This window comes from Podospora pseudoanserina, chromosome 3, assembly GCF_035222485.1.
Source record: "Podospora pseudoanserina strain CBS 124.78 chromosome 3, whole genome shotgun sequence".
Taxonomy (NCBI): Eukaryota; Fungi; Ascomycota; class Sordariomycetes; order Sordariales; family Podosporaceae; genus Podospora; species Podospora pseudoanserina.
Window position 1 is genome coordinate 2,553,883 of NC_085922.1, and position 21,605 is coordinate 2,575,487.

General features: G+C 53.8%; 3 protein-coding genes across 3 annotated transcripts; all 3 read right to left on the reverse strand.

Annotated features, from left to right (window-relative positions):
- Window positions 1-28: 28 nt before the first annotated feature.
- Window positions 29-3,200, reverse strand: QC764_307370 (uncharacterized protein). Its single transcript, XM_062945842.1, has 2 exons — window positions 2,913-3,200; window positions 29-2,858 (listed from the first exon to the last, which is right to left on the reverse strand). Exons 1-2 carry the CDS (start codon window positions 2,977-2,979, stop codon window positions 580-582), a joined length of 2,346 nt encoding a protein of 781 aa, XP_062801878.1. The 5' UTR covers window positions 2,980-3,200; the 3' UTR covers window positions 29-579.
- A 2,851-nt stretch (window positions 3,201-6,051) lies between these two features.
- Window positions 6,052-9,639, reverse strand: ACS2 (acetyl-coenzyme A synthetase 2). The gene is made up of 6 exons (XM_062945843.1): window positions 8,844-9,639; window positions 8,748-8,771; window positions 8,612-8,638; window positions 7,331-8,493; window positions 7,012-7,272; window positions 6,052-6,956 (listed from the first exon to the last, which is right to left on the reverse strand). Exons 1-6 carry the CDS (start codon window positions 9,430-9,432, stop codon window positions 6,489-6,491), a joined length of 2,532 nt encoding a protein of 843 aa, XP_062801879.1. The 5' UTR covers window positions 9,433-9,639; the 3' UTR covers window positions 6,052-6,488.
- Window positions 9,640-13,494: 3,855 nt separating this feature from the next.
- QC764_307390 (uncharacterized protein) lies at window positions 13,495-18,956 on the reverse strand (the record flags this gene model as incomplete). Its single annotated transcript, XM_062945844.1, has 4 exons — window positions 13,495-14,055; window positions 14,111-18,300; window positions 18,358-18,675; window positions 18,794-18,956. The coding sequence occupies 4 exons, from the start codon at window positions 18,954-18,956 to the stop codon at window positions 13,495-13,497; spliced, it is 5,232 nt and encodes a 1,743-aa protein (XP_062801880.1).
- Between the last annotated feature and the right edge of the window lie 2,649 nt (window positions 18,957-21,605).

The window sequence follows — 21,605 nt, forward strand, 5'->3', positions numbered from 1 at the left end:
TATCATTCACGGCACGATCTAAGAGCGTTTCCAAAGTCATTGATTGAACTTGTTGCATATTTCCCACCCCCAACTATTCTTTCCTCCTGCAGAAACACAAAACAGCCACCCATTTGATACGTCTCTCTCTCTCTCTCTCTCTCTCTCTTTCTCTTCACTACATACAAATATCGCGATCACCCAGGACATCTCGTACAAAAAGCCAACACACATCGTGCAACCCTTAGTCCTATACTTGCTATACAAAGATGCCAAGACCATATACAACCAGCTTATACTCCAGACAAGAAATCATATCCTCATAATTTTGACTTCCTCAATCCTCCGGGAGAAGAGGGGTAAGATATCGACAAGCCCTGTCCACCTCTTTTGAGACAGGATCCAGAAAACAAAAGGAGAGACAAGAAAAGATTAAACGCCATCCTAATGCATGCAAAAAAACAAAAAGAGGTTCGGTTGTGTGTGTCCAGCAGGCAAAATCCAAACAAGAAAAAATCTCCTTCCCAAAATGATCTATGCCCCTTTCCTGTTTCCGACCAAAAAAAACCCCCCCCAAAAAAACCAACGAGATATTTATCATTAGGCATAACGATACGGCGTCGAGCGCATTGGCTCCCACCCTTGCTGCTGTGGTTGGTGATACCCTTGCTGCCCCGGTGCTGGTCCACGCATGGCGGGCATTCCGTTGCCGTAGGGGTATGGTGGCGGTACCGGCTTGGGAATCTTGCGGTGGCTTCTGCTCGACTTCCGGCAGCAGCTGAACAGGCAGCTGCAGACGGCCATGAGGAAGAGAAGACCGACAACGATAACCACCGGGATGAAGATTGGCTTGTTGTCGTTGATCCAGTCGAGAACCTGCTTGCCGAGTTGTGTACCCTGGCAGTTACCGTTGAAGCACTTGCCACCACCTTCGCAGGGGGTGCCGTCGAGGAAATACTGTCGCATGGAAAAGCAAGTGTTGGGCCCAAACTCGGGGGACTGGCAAGACAAGGTGCAGCCGCTGCTCGAGCATGAGTAGGTATCGTTGTTTGTGGTCAAACGGCCCATCATCGTCTTGCACTGAAGGTCGCGGGATGTGCAGCGGCCAGAAGCACACTGCAGGCCAGCGCCAGGTTCACCGCAGCTATCTCCGTCTGGACGGCTCTCATCAGCTGGGCAAGCAGCTGCTGTCCCTGAACACCTCTCCTCAGGATCGCAAGGACCGGTGCTAGCACGGCAGACGCTCCCTTGGGCCGCGAAACGACATTGGCCAGTACAGCATTCATCATTGGAGAAATCACACTGGCTGCCCGTGGTGAACTTGCAAGTCCTGGGGTCGCAGCATGGGTTGCCCGCGCAGGACTGCTCCCCGCCGCAGTCGCAGTCCTCGCCAGCTTCAACAATGCCGTTTCCACACTGCTGGCCAGTAATGGTGATGAGGTTCCTGTTGCTGACGAGACAGCTGGCTCGCTGGGAGCTACGCCCAAGGAAGCTGCAGATGTTGCCTACACTGCAGGGTGAAAACTGCGTGATGCCGCTGCCTGTCGAAGGGTTCATGATAAAGTTGGCCTGTGCATCGCAAGACTGGCTCGACAGTGGGCAGCACTGTGACTGCTTGTCCTCGCCGCGGGAACATGAACCCTGTCCGCAGTCATGAACAGCTCCAAAGGTGTGTCCAGTCTCGTGGGCAAAGACAAGCCATTCGGTGGATGTCCGTACAACGACATTGGCAGCAGCCGTGGTCTCGTTCCCCTGTTGCGTGGCTCCACGCTGGCAGACAGCCCCCAACCAAGCCAGGCCAACGGCATTATCAGTCCCGCAGCTCGTCAACAGCGTCCAGTAAGCATTGCCGTCCCCTTCCCATCGGCCGCGCCACTCTGAGAACTGGCTCAGACGTTGAGTAATAGTAATGCTGTCACTGCAGGGCGTGTTCCAGGGCGCGGTTTGGGGGGGTGTGCCTGGGCACTGAGCATCGCTGATGGTCAAGTTCTGAATACCCAGCGAGATGTTGAATGTTCTCTCGTACAACTCCGAGGCCGAGTTCACGATATCGATGATGTTGGCTCGCACTTCCTCCTTGTTCCTAAACTTGGAAGTGTAACCGCAGTCGGTGGCGATACCGATCAAGGCAACCCTTTTTGTGGTCGGACATCCCTGCGTCGAACCAATCGACCCGGCCAAGTTGACACCAGCACCGTTTCCACCGATCTGATCCTGCCGCCCAAACAGAGCCCGAGGGCTGATAGATGCGCCTTCTGTCAGAGGCTCGTTAAAGGCCCGATACACAAGGCTGTTGGAACCCTGGTTGGAAAGAAGGTCATCAGAGGCGCAGGTTTCCATGCTGCCCAGATCACGCTTGAGATCGACATGGCCAGGCTCAGGGCTGAGATCAGTGTCGCGCCAAACAACCATGTAGTCGTCATCCTCCTCGTCGACTTCGGGGTCGCCCTCGATCGCGAGCGCACGATACGAACTGGCAGTCTTGACGTGATGGTGGTTTCCTGAAATGGTGAATACGCCCGTGAAGATGGGATTTTTCCCATCGCGGATCAAGCTGATTCGAGCCCAGCCCACATGCTTCCACTCGGTCGAGCCGTCTTCCTTGACCCAACTCTCTCCCTTGAACACACGGATCGCTCGCCTGTCGAGCGGTTCGACCTTGGTGATTGTACCATCGGCACCGACATGTTGGATCGCTGCGTCATCACTGAAGAGATCTGTGTTTGGGTCCAATGAGAGACGGACAATTTGATGCTTGCTGTGAAGGTGGAATGTGACGTCGAATGAGGTATGGGCGTGCACCCGATGCGATGGTGTTTGGATGTTGATGTCCTCAATGCGCGTTACATAGGACAGCGATCTTCGTTGTACAGAGTGCGCTTGGGTGTTGTGTCAGCTAATGGCACCTTTTGGTTTGTAGCAATCGAGCATACCTATCGCATTTTGGAACAGTAGACCTGCAGCTGTGAGGGCGGCCGCGAAGGCCTTGGTAAGAAGCATAATTCAATTAGTCGTATTTGCGTTCCCTATGTATGCCGCCTGCCCATAAACGAAAGAGTGGTATTAGGAGTGAAAGGATAGACCAGAGTGTCTAGCTGTCGGCCGTAGAGAATGTTGCGGAGGTCCTTCTATAAGTCCTCTGCCGCATTCAAGAGTGGAGGCGAATCGATGGACTCGCAAGCAAGGAGGGAGAGGAAGGAACAAAGCAGGCGAACGGGAAGTCTTTTGTTGGTTGAAAAGAGAGAGAGAATGATGGGAACCAGTGGCAGTGCACCGTATTTTGTCAGATGGGTGTAGCGAGCGGCTTGGTGAGTGGCCAGGAGACAGCGGACAACAAGAACTCCCGCCCAGCAAACGACAAGCCTTGGACAACTCCCCAGCGCTTCGCTGCACCGTGCGAACATGACAGCTCTCTCCAGGGGGGTCCGCCATGCCAGTGAGGCAGGCGCCTGGGGCTGTCTGTCAGCAGCTTGGAACGGCATCCTCCTCAAACCCCCTCAGACGGATATGCGCAAGCCTTATTCCAGCCCACCCAGCCCCGACAGTGTTGCCGACCTCACTGCTTTTCTCTCTTCTATCACGATGTCTACTTTCTTCTGCATAGCTCAACACTGTGCCCAACCTCCAAGAAAGCAAGATAGCTACGCCAAGGTCCCTTGGCTACACTACGTAACCCAAGCGGCCGTTGCGAATGATCCCTTGTGTCGGTTTCAGAAGCGCACTCAAACAGACCCCAGGATGGCCTCTGCCCCTGGCCACCCCCTCAGCCTCGACCAAAGGCGAGCAGGTGCCATCCACCCTAGAGTAGCGTCAGCTTTAAATTGGTGGAGTCGCCAGCTTCTGCCCATCTCGTTTGGGAATTAGCCTTTTGATATCGATCTGTTTTTGCAACATGTCGGACGAAGCTGCTTTGCGGGTTGCGGGGTGACAACCTTCGATCTGTGCAGACAACCATCAAGATGCCCACCAGCCTTGCTCGGTGTTGACCTCGGATCAGTTCTGCGTACGGACAACAGTGAGCACCAGCCCCGCCGCTCAACTCCCCGCTTCCTGCTGAGCAATCCTCTGCAAATCTCTCGCACTGTGCTGCGCAGCTCTGAAAGTTGTTTACGGCGCCACCCGAAGGTCACCACCGCAACCAGCCTGTGGAATATAGATCACTTGAGAGCGGAATATACAAATTAGGCGGCGGTCAACGGGTGTCGGTGCTGGATATTTTCCTGGAAACCCCCGGCAATTTTTCAGTCGCACGATACACAACACACCACTTGAAAATATCTTTTTCAACCTTCACAAAGTCAGTTTTTGATTCCCTTTTTGCAGAACTCCGAGATACCCGGAACTGTCAAATGCCAAGGGAGACAGCGGGCTTGGACCATGTCATTGCATACGCGTCCATAGCTGCTTTCACACGGCAACATCGGATTTAAGCCTCTTTGCGACCTGATCTCCAACATGGCCATCAAGATTTCAGAGATCGGACTTTGGCAGAAATGCCAAGTGCCACCAATGAAAGAAAGATCCAGATAACCGTTCGACACAAGATCCAAACATCCAGCTAGTATAAAAATGCCGTTTGTCCACGATGGCAGCAAAGAGAGCACCAACAACCAGGTTTGACAACAACAGATGAAAATATCGTCCCGTCTGATGCATATGCAGGCCCAATATCTGCGAGCTTCCGGTTTTGGCCCGCCCGGTCCAACCTGTCATCTGCGCCTCTGTTACCTCGGGGTAAGGTGTCTCCCCGCATTGCTTATACATCTTGACCTATCAAGACGACCATATCCACTACAGGATGACGATTTTTTGATACTGTCTTTGGGTCTCCATGGCCAGGAGGCCTCAGAAGTGGCCTGTGGGCCGAGTTATCCGGCTTGTTGATTCCAAAGTCGCTACTGTTGTCAGACGAAAATATGGCAGACAGTGGCGGATATTAGACAGGTTGTGCAAGGCTCGCCTTTTCTGCCTCCAGGAAGTCAGATATACTCCCTCCAAGATTCCACATGCGTATAATCTTCCAGATCTGCAAGTGATATTCCCCTCTCATCTTCAAATGCTGGATGATGCACATACAGCACCACGCCTCTTGAGCACATATACGTTGTATCCTTATGGCAGAAGCACATGATGATCTTAGTAAGGCCTACATCTCAAGCCCTTAGGGATCGAGGTTTCTTGCACTCTTGGTGACAGGCACCCTGCCCACAGAATAGTTGACACAGCAAAAGTAAGTTGGCCCATACAATGCTGTAAACCATGCCCTCGAAAGTAAATCAATAGGCCTTTTAATTATCTTCAGAGGCCTATTGACCATATTTGAAAGCCTAGTGGCTATCCTGCAAGGTGTAGTTCGCAATATAACACGGGCTGTCATATTTGTGTGTGTCAAATATCTTGTGGGCAGGGTGCTGTTCTCCCGGGCTTCTCAACCATTATCGAGTCAAGGCGAGAGACAGATAGACCGTGAGGGTAGAATACACAGACAGACAAGCACCTCACGTATATATGCTTATGCTCTGTCACCCCCGAACGACGTCTCACAAATCTCTCTGACCTCAGCGCCCCCACTTAAAATTCTTACAGTCCAAGAAGGTCGATGCATCAGCTCAATATCAGACCGAAAGACTATATAAACACATTTGTAGTGTGCCGAATTAGTCGAATCGAGATGAATCAATAACATGAAACATGCATCTATTACAAGGCTTTCCATCAACACCTGCTTCCCCCCAACATGGCCCAGCGATCTATCACCTTGACTCGCAACAGTCTTCCCCGATCTCAGCTCGTCTTCGATTCACGATAACAACTGTTGAGTTCATGAAATACTGAGTGTGTGTGTAGGTAGGCCTTGGTTCAGCACAAATTACATCTCTCGTTTAGCTGGAATAAATAGGCTGAGGGACAGCCGTTCTCAAGGCCCGAAGTGGTGATGATGGTTGTATGTTGATGAGAAAAAGTAAAACTCCGGATCCCTTTGTTGTGATGTAGAGTCAAGTGCTATGCGATGGCGGGCTGCTGCCAACAGCGATCAATAAAAATTCACAACACCAAACGCAACCGAGCAACCTCCAATACTTTAACTGTTTTTGTGTTTCTTGCTACCATAGCAAATCAATAGACAGAGACGGAAAATCCCAATCTCCCAGTAGGAACATCCACCCTCCATATCTCATCTTTTAAGACATCGATGATAATCCAAAAAAAAAAAGGAAACCAACGTCCAAAGATCCATTTACAACAAAACAGAACTCGCAACGCGTTCCACGCTTTCTCCCAGACCAGAAACAAAAACAAAAAATGACTTTCAAAGCAAGTAAATGCCCGACTCCCAAAACCAAAAATTAACTTGGCATGCCCAAGTTATTTTCTGCCATGCCTCGTTTGATCCAACCAGGGGACGCCGTTCCTTCAAACCCAGCCCAAGTCGGTCGTATAGTGGTATATATAATCTCCCATTCCGATCATCCCTCTTCCCTACCCGCACACAACATGCTCACAAACGCTTATTTCTTCTTGCCCTCGTGCACAATGTTGATGATCTTCTCAACAACAGATGGGTCCGAGAGAGTGCTGATGTCGCCAAGCTGGTCCTCCTCACCGGCAAGAATCTTTCTGAGAATACGTCTCATGATCTTGCCGCTGCGGGTCTTGGGAAGATCTGGGACAACAAACACGGCCTTGGGCGCCGCGAAGGGGCCAATACTCCTGCGGACCTGGAGGATGAAGTCCTTGCGGAGGGCATCATCGACTTCGGCGCCGTTCTTGATGGACACAAAGGCGTTGACAGCCTGACCGGTGAGCTCGTCGGCAACCCCAACGACGGCCGCCTCGGCAATGGAGGCGTGCTCAATGAGGGCGGCCTCGATCTCAGCCGTGCTGAGACGGTGACCGCTGACGTTGACAACGTCATCAACACGGCCACGGATCCAGTAGAAGCCCTCGTGATCGCGACCGGCACCATCGCCCGTGAACTACATCACTTGTTAGTCTGAAAGCCTTGCAACAGCAGAGGCAGCGGATACTCACGTAGTAACCCTTGTACACGTTCAGGTAAGTGTCCATGTAGCGCTTGTGGGCGCCCCAGACGGTGCGAGCCATGCTTGGCCAGGGCTGCTTGAAGGCAAGGACACCCTCGACATCGTTGCCATGGATCTCCTCGCCAGAGACAGGGTCGACGATCGCAGGCTCGATGCCGAAGAACGGAAGAGAGGCAGAGCCGGGCTTGGTGGGAGTAACACCAGCAAGAGGGGTGATGACGTTGGAGCCGGTCTCGGTTTGCCAGTACGTCTGTGATTAGTCGTCAGTGAGAGGTGGTCTCTTGCAGGGCCGAAGGTGAGCGACTTACGTCCACAATGTGAGCCTCCTCCTTGCCAACAACCTCAAAGTACCACTTCCAGATCTCGGCGGCGATTGGCTCACCGACGGAGCCAAGAACTCTGAGGTGCTTCATCTCGTTACGCACATGCTGGTTGCCGGCGCGCTTCAGGAGACGCAGGGCAGTGGGAGCAACATAGAACTGTGTGACCTTGTGCTGCTCAATGATATCCCAGTATCTGGAAAAGTTGGGGTAGGCGGGTGTACCCTCGAAAACGACGGTGGACACACCCAGGAGGAGTGGGGCGTAGACGACATAGGTGTGACCGGTAATCCAGCCGACATCACCGCCGCAGAAGTACCTGTCGCCATCGTGAATGTCGAACACATACTTTCCGGTGGTGGCGGCGCCCAGGAGATAACCGCCGGTGGTGTGCATGACACCCTTGGGCTTGCCGGTAGAGCCGGAGGTGTAGAGGAGGAAGAGAGGGTCCTCCGAGTTGACGGCCACGGGGGGGTAGTATGAGGGCCACTTCTCAACCTCCTCGTGCCACCAGAAATCGCGACCCTCGGTCATGGGGATGTCGGCGCCGGTGCGCTTGTACACAAGCACGTGGCCGACATCAGGGCACTGCTTGAGAGCCTCATCGACAATCTTCTTTGTCCCAATCAACTTTCCACCACGCTTGCCCTCGTCGGTGGTGATGACCACCTTGGAACCGCCATCGATGACACGGTCGCGAAGCGAGTCGGCCGAGAAACCGGCAAAGACAACCGAGTGAACGGCGCCGATTCTGCTGCAAGCAAGAAGGGCAACGATAGCCTCCGGGATCATGGGCAGGTAGATGGCCACGGTGTCGCCCTTGCGCACGCCCATCTGGGTGAGCACGTGGGCGAGCTTGGAGACATCGCGCAGGAGCTCGCCGTAGGTGACGTTCCGGCCGTCCGAGGGCTCGTCGGCTTCGTAGATGATGGCGACCTTGTTGGGGTCCTTGAAGGCATGGCGATCGACACAGTTGTATGACGCATTGAGCTCACCCTCCAGGAACCAGGCATTGTCACCCCCGGCGAGGGAGCCGCTGTGGACAGTCTGGAAATCCTTGGACCAGGTCAGGAGCTCACGCGCCAGCCTCCCCCAGAACTTCTTGGGTTCTGTGATGGATTCCTTGTAGAGTTTCTGATATTCCTCGAGACCTGCGGTACCGGTGTCAGCGCGCGATGTGACGTAGAGACCAGCCGCCCAGGCGCGCCCAGGCTCGGGACAAGGAGGACGGCCGCGGGGTATTCAGCGGGGGGTGGGGTCATGTCTTACTGCTCAAGTGAGGTTTGCTCGGGTGCTCTGTCACAAACGTGGTTAGCTCCAATGCTTCCGTTCGTCCAGGTGCTGTGTGTGTGCGCCCCGCGACAGGGCCACAACACCTTGGCGCACGACATGGACCCAAACTTACTGTCAAGCATCTTCTGGGGAGGGTCTGTTGGGAGCAGGCAGAAAAGCCGCTCTGTCAGTTTCACTGTCTATACTCCAGGACGGGACAAGAACTCACGGAAAGTGTCAACAGCGTGGGCCTCGGCCACTACTGGCGCCTTGGGAGACTGCTCGCCCATGATGGTGGTGTTGGTGTTGGTGATGGCGGGGTAGAAACTTTTTGGTGCTTTAGCAAAGCGGGAGAATGTTCGTCGCAGCGGTAGTAGTAATGGCCCAGCCAAGCCAGACAGGAGCAGCCGGTAGGAACAAGTAGTGGTGGTAGAGGGTGGAAAGGAGGTGGGACAGATGAGTGGGAGATTGGGTGAGCTGGACTGACGGACAATGTTGGGGAGGAGCGGGCGTTTTTGTATTATGGCAGAAGACGAGACGAAGGATACCCGCCTGGATGGACACGGTGCATGGGTGAAGGGTGGAAGCTGGGATGGGGGAGCGCGAGGGGAGGCATTCAGGGGGAGGGGTGTGGGTGTGGGCATTTTCTTTTTCTCACTTCCCAGCTCTCTGCCGGACCGGAGCTTGTACCGATACAACGACGCAGAGAGACGGCCACGAGCCCATCCCCAGACACCAAGCCCCAAGACCACCGTTGTGGATTTCCTTCCGCCCGACCACTGACTATTCGCTGCACACCAGACATGCAATGTTGCCATTGACGGGTCCTTGTTACCGCAAAGGGGAAGAAGACCACCAGCCCTATTTGCACGCCTACTCAAGAGAGAAAGAGAGACCTAGAGGCTCAAGAAAAGTTGTTTCCCCTGAAACGACACACCTTGAGACGAAGGGCCGGTGCCAGCCGTGCGGTGGACGCGGGCATGCGGCAGTCCGGTGCGGCGAATAGCCAGGGCTCCTTGCCTCGCCTGTGGATGATGAGTCGAGATGGCACAAGTGTCTCCTCCGGACGCGGCAGGCTGCTCCCAGTCTGTGGAGTGTGTGCTGCACCGGGAACACAGATGCATGGCAGGGTTGCCTCGAGGTCACCGGAACGGTGTCAGTGGTGCCCAGCAGACAGACGGTTGCCGTGTTTGGATTGTGAGAGAGTTGCATCTATCACACACAACCTTCTATTTGGAAGCGGCCCGAGACTGCAAAGTGACGACTTGAGTTGGAATTTGGAATTCTCTCAGCCGTCAAAGCCTAGCGCCCCTAATAAAATGGCGCGCGCCTCACTTCAGACAGTGGGGGTTTGTCCTTATCTGATGGGGATTGTGGATGCCATCATCTCGACAAACCTCTTCAGCGGCATGTAACCGAACGAACGAACGAACGTCTGCGGGCCGCCGTATGCCTGATCGATTCAACCCCTTCGTGGTGTGTCTGCTACTATCGGAGCCCAGCCGGTTGGCTGTTGTCGCAATGCGATGCGATGCCCTACCTACGCGACCAAGCAGCTTCCCAAACAAGCCGCACTTCTTCAGCGTCAATACTACTGCTCCCGTCGTTGTCTATGCTGCTGCTGCAGGGACCACCCCGCCGTCGTGGGAATGCAGTCACCCTCATACTGATGATACCTTACACCACACTCGAATATGCCGTCTTCAATAATCTTCAATGTACCAACAAAACACTTGACTAATAAGTAATCAGCTAAAACATAAGAGGAAATAACCTTAACTCTCCAAGGCCGTGTACCGGTACCTCACTGGTCCTCCTCCTTTGCCCTCACCTTCTGCTGCTTCTTTACCCCACACTCTGCCGGGCCCCTCCTTTTACAGCGATCTCGTTCTTGGCATTGAGCCGCTACCGGATCGAGACCCGGTGGGGTCCTCGGTGACGGAGGAGGCGCCTTGGACAGGGAAAGACATGATGCCTTCGCAACGCCGCATCGCCATAAGACGGGCCTTCCCCGCACTGATCCCAACCGCATTCAAAGCACAGCGCCTCTTGGCGACCATCACCGTTGGCTGCCCCCGTTGCTGTCACGACCTGTCTTTATGGAATCCCCAGATGGGCTGGCGTCATCGTCCGTCACTCCCAACATCACGGGATGGCCACCTCGGAAAGTCGAGGACATGACGCACCGTCTTCTTCTCGAACGGCTATCCCGGCCCGCTCCTCGCTTTTTATTGTCCATTTTCTCCCTCACAGCAAATACCGAAGACCGAGACGAACGAACGAACGAACATGAGCCGGGGTACCACCTTGTTCCTGCAGTGGACCACCGCTATCGTGATAAGACGGGTGTGTGTCTGTGTGTGTGTGTGTGTGCAACGACGTTGGACAGTTGCGGCTGCCCGGCTGCCGGGACATTCCCAAGTGCCGGTGGGCCAAGGCTAACCCGCCTTCCTGGGGATGAAGGGAAGCTCGGGAAGCCATATTCTCACATACACCTCGGGTATGAGCATGTGCATCCAACGAACCAGGGATAACCATCAGTGACTTTCCTTGTCCTTATCCATTTGCCCCCCCTTCCCTCGTGTCCTCTTATGTGTGTGTGTGTGTGTGTTGTGTGTGTCTTATGCCCCCTTTTCCCCAGAATCGCGGGGCATTACCACTCCCCACATTCTCCAATGGAAGGGGGGGCCTCGAACTTGATTGTTCCTTTTAATCCACCATAAAACTCAAATGCTCGGACTGGACTGGACTGGGCGAAATATTTCCCCATGTTTTTTTTTGTTCCCATCCACCAGTTCCGGAGCAGCGGAAGTACCCTCGAACTAACCAACTAACAACAAATCTAAACCTATTCAGAGCGCCCAGTCCGGATCGTCACTGGGGACGAGAGTCATGGCACTCTTGTGTTTTCCCTCGTGTGTGCCCCTCATTCCTTCCGTATCCTCGAACCCCAGAACTGTGGTGTACAAAGACCAGACCAAGAGACGACCCCACCTGTAGACAGCCAGCCCGCCACCAGGAACAACGTCATACCTCAACCCCTACAACCGGGGCCTTCCGGACGTATGGGAGGAGGGGAAAAGGGGAACAACAACACGCGGTGGTGGTCCTGAGCTGGGCACATGTGATAGAAAGAGTCACTTTAATTAAGATTAAGCATACGGCATAGTATCAAGGATGTGGGTAGATTGAAGGAAGCCGAGGGAAAGCCCCTATATAAGACCGGCCACCCGTCAACTGCAGGATTGTAGTTCTCTTGAGTTGTCCGATGTATGTATGCGTTTCGTCATACTTGAGACTATTCCCAGTTCCACATGGACCTCCCGTCCCACTAACTAGTCTTTGTCTGCCTGCTCCTACGATGTCATGACATAAACATTTTCACGATCCTACCTGGTAGGTAGAGGGTGTGTAAGTGATATCGTCATCTTTGACTGACTCTCAGTAAGGTAGCAAGGAGATTGTCACACAAAGAGAGCCAGACTGAGAGCAGGGAAGCTGGGAAACAGAGACTATTTTCAGATCTTGACAAGTTTATGAGAGTTCTAGTTACCTCTTGCTTTTATGTAAAATGAAAAGGTAGAGGGAACACAATAGACTAAGTTACCTAGGTACTTGCCAGGCCATCAAAATCGGCACTTGACATGGCTTGGTGGTGTATAGCCACTGTAGAAAAACGAGATCACTACCTTACCCAGGAAAGGAGCTCCATAGGATGATGATTGGTATATCTTGTAAACTAGAATATGAGGGAAATATACTTTAAATAGATAATATCTACAACTGTAGTTTGGATTGCCCATTGGCTGATCCCACCGTGCCTGGAGCAAAGTAGCCGAGTATAATCCTGTTTAAAACATCCTGCCCCAAAGCAAGGTGTTTAAACCCTCGGGTTCATACATAATCTAGCCCAGCCTCCATCTTTCTCTTTTTAACATCAACGTTTCAAGATAGGTACGTAAAATAACACAAGATAATCGTAGAAAACCCTTCAACCACACCTGACAACAAAACACTCAAAACACTTTGCAACCAAACCAAGTCCATATCAGAAACTACCATGTCACAAACACATACAACAAAAGTTCTCATTCAAATATTTTTTTACTCCCATCTCATTAACATGAACCTACTCTCCATTTCACTTCCGTTTTTCTCTTTCTTTCTTTCTTTCTTTCTTTCTTTCTTTCTTTCTTTCTTTCTTTCTTTCTTTCTTTCTTTCTTTCTTTCTTTCTTTCTTTCTTAACTGATATGTGTTTGTCTGCAGATAGAGGGGGGGTATAAAGAAGTCTCTTCGTTCATGAGAACAGGGAATGATGTGTTATATAAACAAACGTAACTGGAAAACCACAACCACAACAATGACCCACCCATTCCCATTCCAATTCCCTCCCGCAAGCACAAGGAACAAGTTATTCATCCAAACAAAAACCAAACCAAACCAACAACCAAAGTGATGTGTCCCTGTTCAAAAATAGACAAGAAAAGAAGAAAGAATAAAAATAAAAATAAGAACAGTAAAGTAAAATAAAAGGGGGAATCAGAGAAGACAAAGTTAAAAAATAAAGCTGTGCAAAAGAAAAAAAAGAAGAAAAAAAGACAGTGGAGAAATAAAAGCCAAAAAAAAAAAAAAAAAAAAGGGACATAAAAACGGACATCCACATCATAAGATTAGAAGGCCATGACTGACACAACCACACACACTCCCACACAACTCATTCTTCCTCTCTTTCCCCTACCACCCTCCACAACCCCTTCACAACCAAAGCCAGCACCCCAATAACCACCAACCACACCACCACCAACCCCGCAACCAAAACCCTCTTCATCACATTCCAAACACCACCACCACCGCCAGTCCCCTGCCGTCCTTGCCCCCTCTAAAAGCAATTCAGGCTCCCCTTCTTCTTCTTCTTGCTAATCGTGTTCATCCTCTCCTCCAAATGCGCCCTCGCAATCTCGGCATCCCTCCTCTTCCTCCTCTCCTCCTCCACCTGCTGCAGACTCCACCTGTTATCCTGCTGCGGCTTCTCCTTCAGGTCCTTAATCTCCTGCTCCAGCTCCAGCGCCCTTCTCCTCCAGGCGTCACAATCCGCCCTCATCGCCAGCTGCTGCCTCTCCAGGTCAGTCAAGGCCTCTTCGAGGGTGGTGGTAAGCTGCTTCTCTGCCTTGAGGTGCTTTTCGATGAGGCGGATGCGCGCTTCCTGGTCTTCTTGGATCTGGGAGATACCGCCTACGTCCTTGGAGGGGGGGCGGGGAGTGGGGGATGTGGTGCCTGAGTTGTTGGATGGGAGGGGCGGGAGGGGGATTGCTGGTGGGGGGGAGGGTAAAGAGGCGACCGAGGATGATTTGCGGACGCCGTGGCCGTTTTGCTGGGTTTGCGAGTTGGATCGTTGGGGGGTGTCGGTTGAGTCGTTGGGGAGGATGCTGTCGTATTTGGCCTGGCTGATTGTTAGTCTCCGATAGCAAATAAGTAGAGGACAGAAAAAAACGTACCTGAAGAGCAGAATACTCCTCCTTGATGGCATCCAATTCGCCCTGCAATCTCACCTTGGCAGCATTCGCCTCCTCCAGCTGCTGGTTCCTCTCCGTCTGAAGCAGCGACAGCCTGTTGCTAGCAGCCTGGACCTGGTCGAAATTCTTATTAAGCTGGTCCTCAAGCTCCTCCACAAGCCGCGAGTTCTTCTTGTTCTTGACCTCGAGATCGACCACCTTCTTCTTCACCAACGCCACCTGCTCCTTGACAGGGAAGCCCTGCCCGGTGGGGCCCCTCTGCTTCTCCGACTCGGCAGCGAGCACCTCGGCCAAGCTGGCTCTAACAGCCTCGAGGTCGCGCATGATGGTGTCGTTGATGTTGGACAGCTCAACAATGTCCTGCTCAAGCTCCAGTCGCCTGCCTTGCTCCTCTGACAGCGCCTTTTGGGCACCGGCAAGATCGCTGATGCGGTCGCTGATCTTCTCGACACTGACATCCAGTCCGAGAGCATAGGCTACCTGGGTGGCAACCTTCATGAGCTCTTCGCGAGCTTCAGTCAGATCACTCTCAAGCCGCTTAGTCCGGTTGGCATGCTCTGTCTTGAGAGCAGCCAGCTGAGACTCCAGATCACGTCTGCCGGCCAGCATGATCTCGTTAACATCCTTCTGGTGGGCTGACTGTAACTCGTGAACGCTCTCCTGATGAGCCTTGATAGATTGCTCATGGTCAGAGATTGTCGCCTCGAGTTTCGCAACCAGGTCCTTCTGTTCAGCTGCTTCGCTGACCGCCTCATCACGCTCCTTGATAGCCTGCTCGAAAGCCTCCTTCGTCTCCTGGTGCTGCTTCTCAGCCTCGGCCACCTTTGTCTGGCTGGTGTTAATGAGAGCCTTGTACTCCTCGATTTCGGTACGGAGAAAGTCGACAAGCTTCGTGTCTTCACCCCCGCTTTGCTTTGGAGTCTCACCAACTGCCCTCTCATTACCACCCTCAGGCTTCTCCTCAACCTTGACCTCCGAAAGCTTAGCAGTAAAAGAAGCAACCTGAGCCTCGAGCTCGCTGATAGTCTTCTTCAGCTGCTCCTCATTATCCTGAAGAGCCTGCACAGCAGACCTATGCCTTTCCTCCCAGGTGGACAGCTCCTTCTCCAGCTCAGCAATCTTTTCCTCACGAGCTGCCAACTGAGCAGCCGCCTCCTCGGAAGTCTCGTTCGTGGCGGCGGTAGCATTGGCGCTCACGGCCGTCTGCTTGATCAGCTCCTGCAGTTCCGCAAACTGAGCCTCCAGCTCCTTCTCCCGAACTTCATTCGCCTGCTGCAGCTCCTTGATGCGCATCTCGCTCTGCTCCAGCTGATTCCGGAGGTTCGACACAACTGCCATGTCCATAGGCGAGGCAGCCTTCAAACTCGACCGTTCACGGGTCAGTCCAGAGATGATGGTCATCTTGGTCTCCATCTCCTTCTTGGCCGTCGCGATGTTGGTCTCGAGCTCCTGTATCCTCTCGGAGCGAGCGTGGAGCTCGTGCATGGCGGCGTTGAGGTTGAGCTCAAAGTTCTGCATCACATCTGGCTGATCCTCAAAGTGCTCGGCGGCGATGTTTCGGAGCGAGGCAAATGACCTGTGAGCCCGATCGATGATCATGAGTGTTTGACTAGACTTGCGGCGGATGACATGGCCGGCCTTGCCGGAATCCTCGTTGGCGGCCTGAGCCCTGGCGACCTGGGTCTTGAGCTCTTCCACCATGTCGAGGGCGTGTTGATGCCGTTCCTCCAGCTGAGCGTACCGCTCGGCCAGTTCCTTCTCTGCGGCCTCCTTCTCCGCGGCGATAGCCTTCAACCGGTGAACCTCGGTCGTGGCATCGGCGCCATTTGTGGGCTCCGTTGGCGACTCGGGAGCAGAACCAGATTTGGGCACAGCGGTGCCAGCATCCGAGACATCCAATGTCGTAGACGGAGATTCTAGAGCCGACGAAAGCTCTGATGAGAGTGACCGCATAGAAAGATGCGTGGTATCCTTGGTCTCATTAGTTCTAGCGTCAGACAGGAATGAGGTAGGTCTTGTCAGCATTGGCGATGTCACCGAGAGAATCGAATCTCGCTGGCGACTAGGGTGCTTAGCCTCGTCCACCATATCCTGCAGCTGGCCCAAAGCCCGGAGAGCCTCCTCATACTTGGCATGGAGGAGATCATACTCGTTGAGTGTCGCCTCGTGCTCAACCCTAAGACCGAGAAGCTCTTGATTCATAGTCTCGAGTTTGTCGGCCACAAACTTGGACTGAGCCGGGCTCGCGGGATACTCAAGCACCTCGCCGTCGTTGGCCAACGGCGACAATTTCCGTGGCCTCTTTTGCCCATCAACTGGCTCCTCTCCCTCCTCCGGGATATCCTCCTCTCCAATCTCGGGGATGGTCTCTTCCAGTTGACTATGGCGGCTGACATGGCTGTGGCTGCGCGAATGGTCGGCGATGCTCCGGCTGGCCGTGCGCCGGTGGCCGGCTCCGTTGGTGGCAGTGCCGTTGGCGGCTCCGACTTCGGCCTCGGGAGCCGGAGTTGTAGGCTGGATTTGATCTAACTCGTATAACAAAGAGTCCAGCTTTCCAAGGCTGCGTTGCCGCTCCACCACCTGCTCCAGCCTGTCAATCTCACGCTGCATCAGCTCAGCATCCTGGTCAGCCTCGGCAAGGCGCTCCTCCAGGGTCGAGATGTAGTTCTCACACGCAGCCTCGTTTTCGCGGACCCGGGCAATTTCTTTGCGTAACTCCATGACGATGGCTGTGTTCTTTTCCTCGCCTGACGTGTGGCCGTCCAACTTGGTCTCCAGGTCGTGCAGGTAGCTTTCGGTGTTGGCCTCGCGGTCCATGAGCTTCTGCAGCCGGGCCTGGAGCTGATTGTTGATCGTTTCGGCGTAGGCGCAGTTGGACTCTTTTTCCAGCAGAGATCCCTCAGTGCTGGACAGGGTTGCCCTGGTACTCGCTAGCGACTGTTCTAGAGACTGGATCGTCTTTTCGTACTCGAGCACAACCTGTTCCACCGCCTGTGCGAAGCTATTGGAGCGATTTAACCGCTCTGTGGCACTGTCACCCAGGTTCTTCTCGAGCTGGTTCTCCAACTGCTCTTCATCGCGAGCCCGCGCCAGCTCGGCAATGAGCTTCGCGTGCCGCTGGCTCAGAGCCGTATAGTTTTCCTGGGCATCCAGTAGCTGGTTCTGGAGTTCCACCTCCCGCTCACTCTGCCGCTCGGGCCTCTCGCCTGGGGCCAGGGTGCGTCGCTCTCCCCCGCCGCGTTCTGCACTCCGGATTTGCTCCCGCAGAAATGCTACTTCGGCCTTGAGACGATCGATTATGGCCTGCTTGTCCCCCTCCTCAACCTGCTGGATCCGCGGCTTGCTCTGGATCGCTCGGGCCCTCTGCGCATATTGAACCGTATTCAACGTCTCGCTCAGGTGGAACTCGGCCGGCGTGACACAGGCAATCATGTACGTGATGGCATTCCCGCCCAGTGAGTCTTGGAGCAGTCGTGTTAGCTTCGAGTCCCGGTACGACACATGCGCCCCGGCCTGTCGCGAAGACAGCTGCGAGATGACCTTGCCGAGTGCTGCCAGACCAGCATTGATCGAAATACCCTCCTTTGCCCGCTCTCCCTGGGCACCCGTGTTCTTGAGACGCTCGCTGCCGGCTAAATCCACGAAATGCATTTTGCTGTCGGTCGTTACCAGAGATTCGCTCCCAGACAAGCCTTCCACCGGCATCGACATGCGCCTCTCTGCTCCCGTCATCGGCTTGCTCTTCTTTTGCACCAGGTTCAAGCTGAATACGGCATGGGAGCGCGACGATCGGGCGTTGATCGCTGTCGCATCCGTCTGTCGAACTATCGATCCTTGCTCCAGCACATGCATCAGGTCGTCCACCGAGTTGACTTCCACCTGTCGCAAACCGGTCAAAAGAATGTTGCCCTTGACGTCTTCGCGAATCGTGACGGCTCCCCGTTCATGAAATGGGATGGTATCGTCGACCAACAGGTCTCTCAACTGCTCGTTGTAGATCTCGACATATGACGCGCGCAAGGTCCAGTTCTTTTCCGCCCCTTTCGTGAAACTGACAGGCGGGTTCGAGAACCGAGCCGGTGTTCGGAGCTGTGACATGGAACTGCGGTTAGGGTTGATCTTTGAACCTTCCAACCGTTCAAACAGCGCAGTGGCGGCGCGTGGGATCACACCTGAATATCACAGTCAGCACCGTCTAGCAGTTGGCGCGGGTTGGGGAGTATACTCACCCATTTGCTCCAGACTTTCCTGGTCACCCGCTGTGCCCATCGTGTAAGATTTGCCCGCGCCGGACTGGCCGTACGCGAGAAGGGATACATTGTACCCCTGGGTAAAGGCGTTGACTCCCTCGTCTAGATACTCCCATATTCCGGCCTGGCCAACTTCGGGGCCGAACACTCTATCAAAGACAAAAAGCTTGCGGCCCTGCGGTGACTCGATCGACAGGCTCGTTGGCGAATGCACCTGGACCATGGATCGCTGAAACCGCTGAGGTATAAGCTCGAAGCCCGGGTCTTCGGGCCTTAGAGGTGGGCGCACGCGAACCACTGCTCAACATGTCAGAAATGCAGGTGTCCGTGGCAGCGGTGGCACGCGAGACACACAGTCGGTGGACGGCGTGCCGGGGGTTCACCAAGCGGGATCCGAGGTATGCTGTGTACTCACCAACTTTGACGGCGGTCTTTGATTCCTCGTCCGAGGCTCTGCTTCCTCCGGCCGACTTGCCCTGCATGCTCATGCGGCTGCTACTTCTCGGAGCCGGGCGGACCATGGCGCTCATTGGCCGTGCAGGCAGTGTGCCCGGCGACGCTGGTGGTGAGCTTGCCATAGCAGCGAAGCGGGACTGGGGGCGTGGAGCTCTAATAAGTAGTAGGTCTCGATCTAATCAATCGACTTGAACCAGCGCGGTGGGACGGGCCACTCGATTTTTGCCGCAGTCGTCCTTGAGCTCGTACAGGTAGGTACAGCTAGGCCCAATCGTGGAACGTGTGACGGGACGAACCGTCTCTCGGTGGTTAAAAGGGAAGAGGCAGAAGAGGCAGAGGCAGAATATTCGTCTGTCTGTCGAATAGCCACGACCCCGCAAAAGGGCTTATGCTTCTGCACTCGGTCGTCTGGCAGGCGTCATATGTTTTGTCGTTGGAAATTCGTGAATTCTCCTGTGTGTCGTCGGCGGGTATTCTGGGGGAGTTGCTGTCTGATGCCAGGGGCGCTTGGAAGGTCCCCTTGTTTATTTGATTGCGCCGACAAGGGTGGCGCAAATTACAAACGCGTCCCCTGAAGCTGCGCCGGGGGGGTCGATTGGGGTCGATTGGGGCCGATTGGGGTCCCTGGAGTCGCTTCGCTATAAAGTTATCGACTCCGGATGCGAACCGGAACGACACGATCGCACAAAACGCAACGCCGAGAGCCTCTCGCTTCCAGGCTGGTGATGTTTTATTTTTATTTTTTATTTTTGTTTTTTTGGGTGTTTCGTTCTCCTTTTTTTCTGTCTTTCGCTCTGCCAGTCAATGGCTTGTTAGTCGCTGTATGTGTTTTTCTGGTGGCTCGATGCGGTGAGACGGCGGCTCAGGAGAAAACTCTGAAGATTTTCCCTTCAGCTGTGAGCTCAGTTTGTTGGCGAGAGAGGTACCGAGCAGCCCACTCAGAAGCCAGAACAAGCAAGCAGTGGCAAGCAGTGGCAAGCAGTTGATGAACACACAAATAGATATTGCAGCAGCAGAATAATAATGACAGCTCTTTCACTCACCGTTTCCCTCAGCAGCAAACTTCCCCCACAAACAGCTGTGCCCTGTGGAATTTGTCAGTTCTCTTCCAGTCCATCAGTGTCACCACACAGGCCGTGTTGGGGGTGCCCGAGGCGGGACGGCCTTGCAGCGTTAGCTCGAGTAGAACCAAGCAACCAGATGCCAAAAGGGGACTAGCTCCCAGTGCGCACATCAGACGGCGGCTTCCCTCCGTTCTGGGGACGCGGTGCTTCCCCTGTAAAGGCCGAACGCTCTGGCCACCAGGTGACAGCTGGGCTTCCTATGGTAGACCTGACTCCCACTCTACGGATATTTCAAAGTTACCGGTGGACTCGGCCGCCGAGGTCTAAGGTGGTGAAGGACGAGACAACACCCATATATCGGACATTCCGTCTGTTCCCAGCAACTTTGGACATGACGATCTGCCTTTCCAGATCTTGTTTGTGTGCTTCCATGTTCACAGTGGAGTCTGGGATGAGCTGCATCTGAACTTCTCGCCCAGAGGTGCAGCACAGGGTTGCAACTTCTGGATTAGACGAATTTAGCTGCAGAACAAGGCACCAGTTTTCATCCACTCACTGTTTGGGGGAACACTATCTGCAGGCACAACACCACTATTCGGCAGCACCATCCAATCATGGACTAGTTTCTACCTTCTACGCCTCTTCCTCCAGACCTCGATAATCTCATCGGTATCTTCAGAAGGGGCCACAAGACGGAACAGGTTACAGACAGCAAACATAATCGGCCTGTTATCGTCAGTGTCAACCCCCACCTAGCATCCCCCAACTTGAAGAAGCAAAGTTGCACCACACCATTCGCATTCCAACAAGAAAAGATCACCAGACGCAGCAAAGATTTGCTCAATCAGGTGCCCCAGCCCCTCTTTTGGCCACCAGTCAGACGCTTGATAGCTCCGGCTGCCGGGCCCAAAGATATCCGTCCCGGCTGGCCGGTGCGGTACGGGACGGCTTACCTTGCTTACCTAGGTCCTCCTCCCGTCCCCAAGACCACACAAGCCAGACCCTAGGTCCGGAGCTGTTGGTCCATCCTCACCCACCAATAGTCCGGTCCGGAGAAATCGGTGATGTACATGTGCCTCAGCAGATAACCGCAGCGGAGAATTCCTCTTGATGGTTAAAATGTCCAGCTGTCACCCGTCAGTGTGATCAACTCCATGTTCAAAGTGTCCACACTCAAATAGGACAGCTGATAGGCGGGACCACAGTTTCAGAATCTCTGGCTTGGCAGCACATCGCTCAGCAATGCCGCCGACATGCAACGCCTTGACCCCTTTTCCTTCATGCAAAGTCTACAGAGTGTAGAGCCCATGCATAGAACTCCAGTTACAACCAAGCTTGATGAGTTTCTAAAGAGACACGGCATATAGCTTCATGGATCCTGAAACCATGACATATGTTTCTTTCTTTCAATATATACTGCCATACAAACTGATCCCTTCATGATCCCACTGTCATCCTCCTCGGTCTCGAACTCGTCTTTCACACCCGACAGACACGCCTGTGATACCCCATGGGGAGAGGCCACCGGAGACTTACTAGTCTCCCCCCTCCTCACCGGCGTTCCCATCGGAGCGGAGCGGTGCCGTATTCCCGCTCCCCGGAACCCGGTCCGATAGCAAAGGAAGCGTTTCTTTCCCAAAGCAGAAATGTTTTGGAAATCCCTCTCCCCCTTCAATTCAACCCTTGAGACATGTGCGCTCGGTTCTT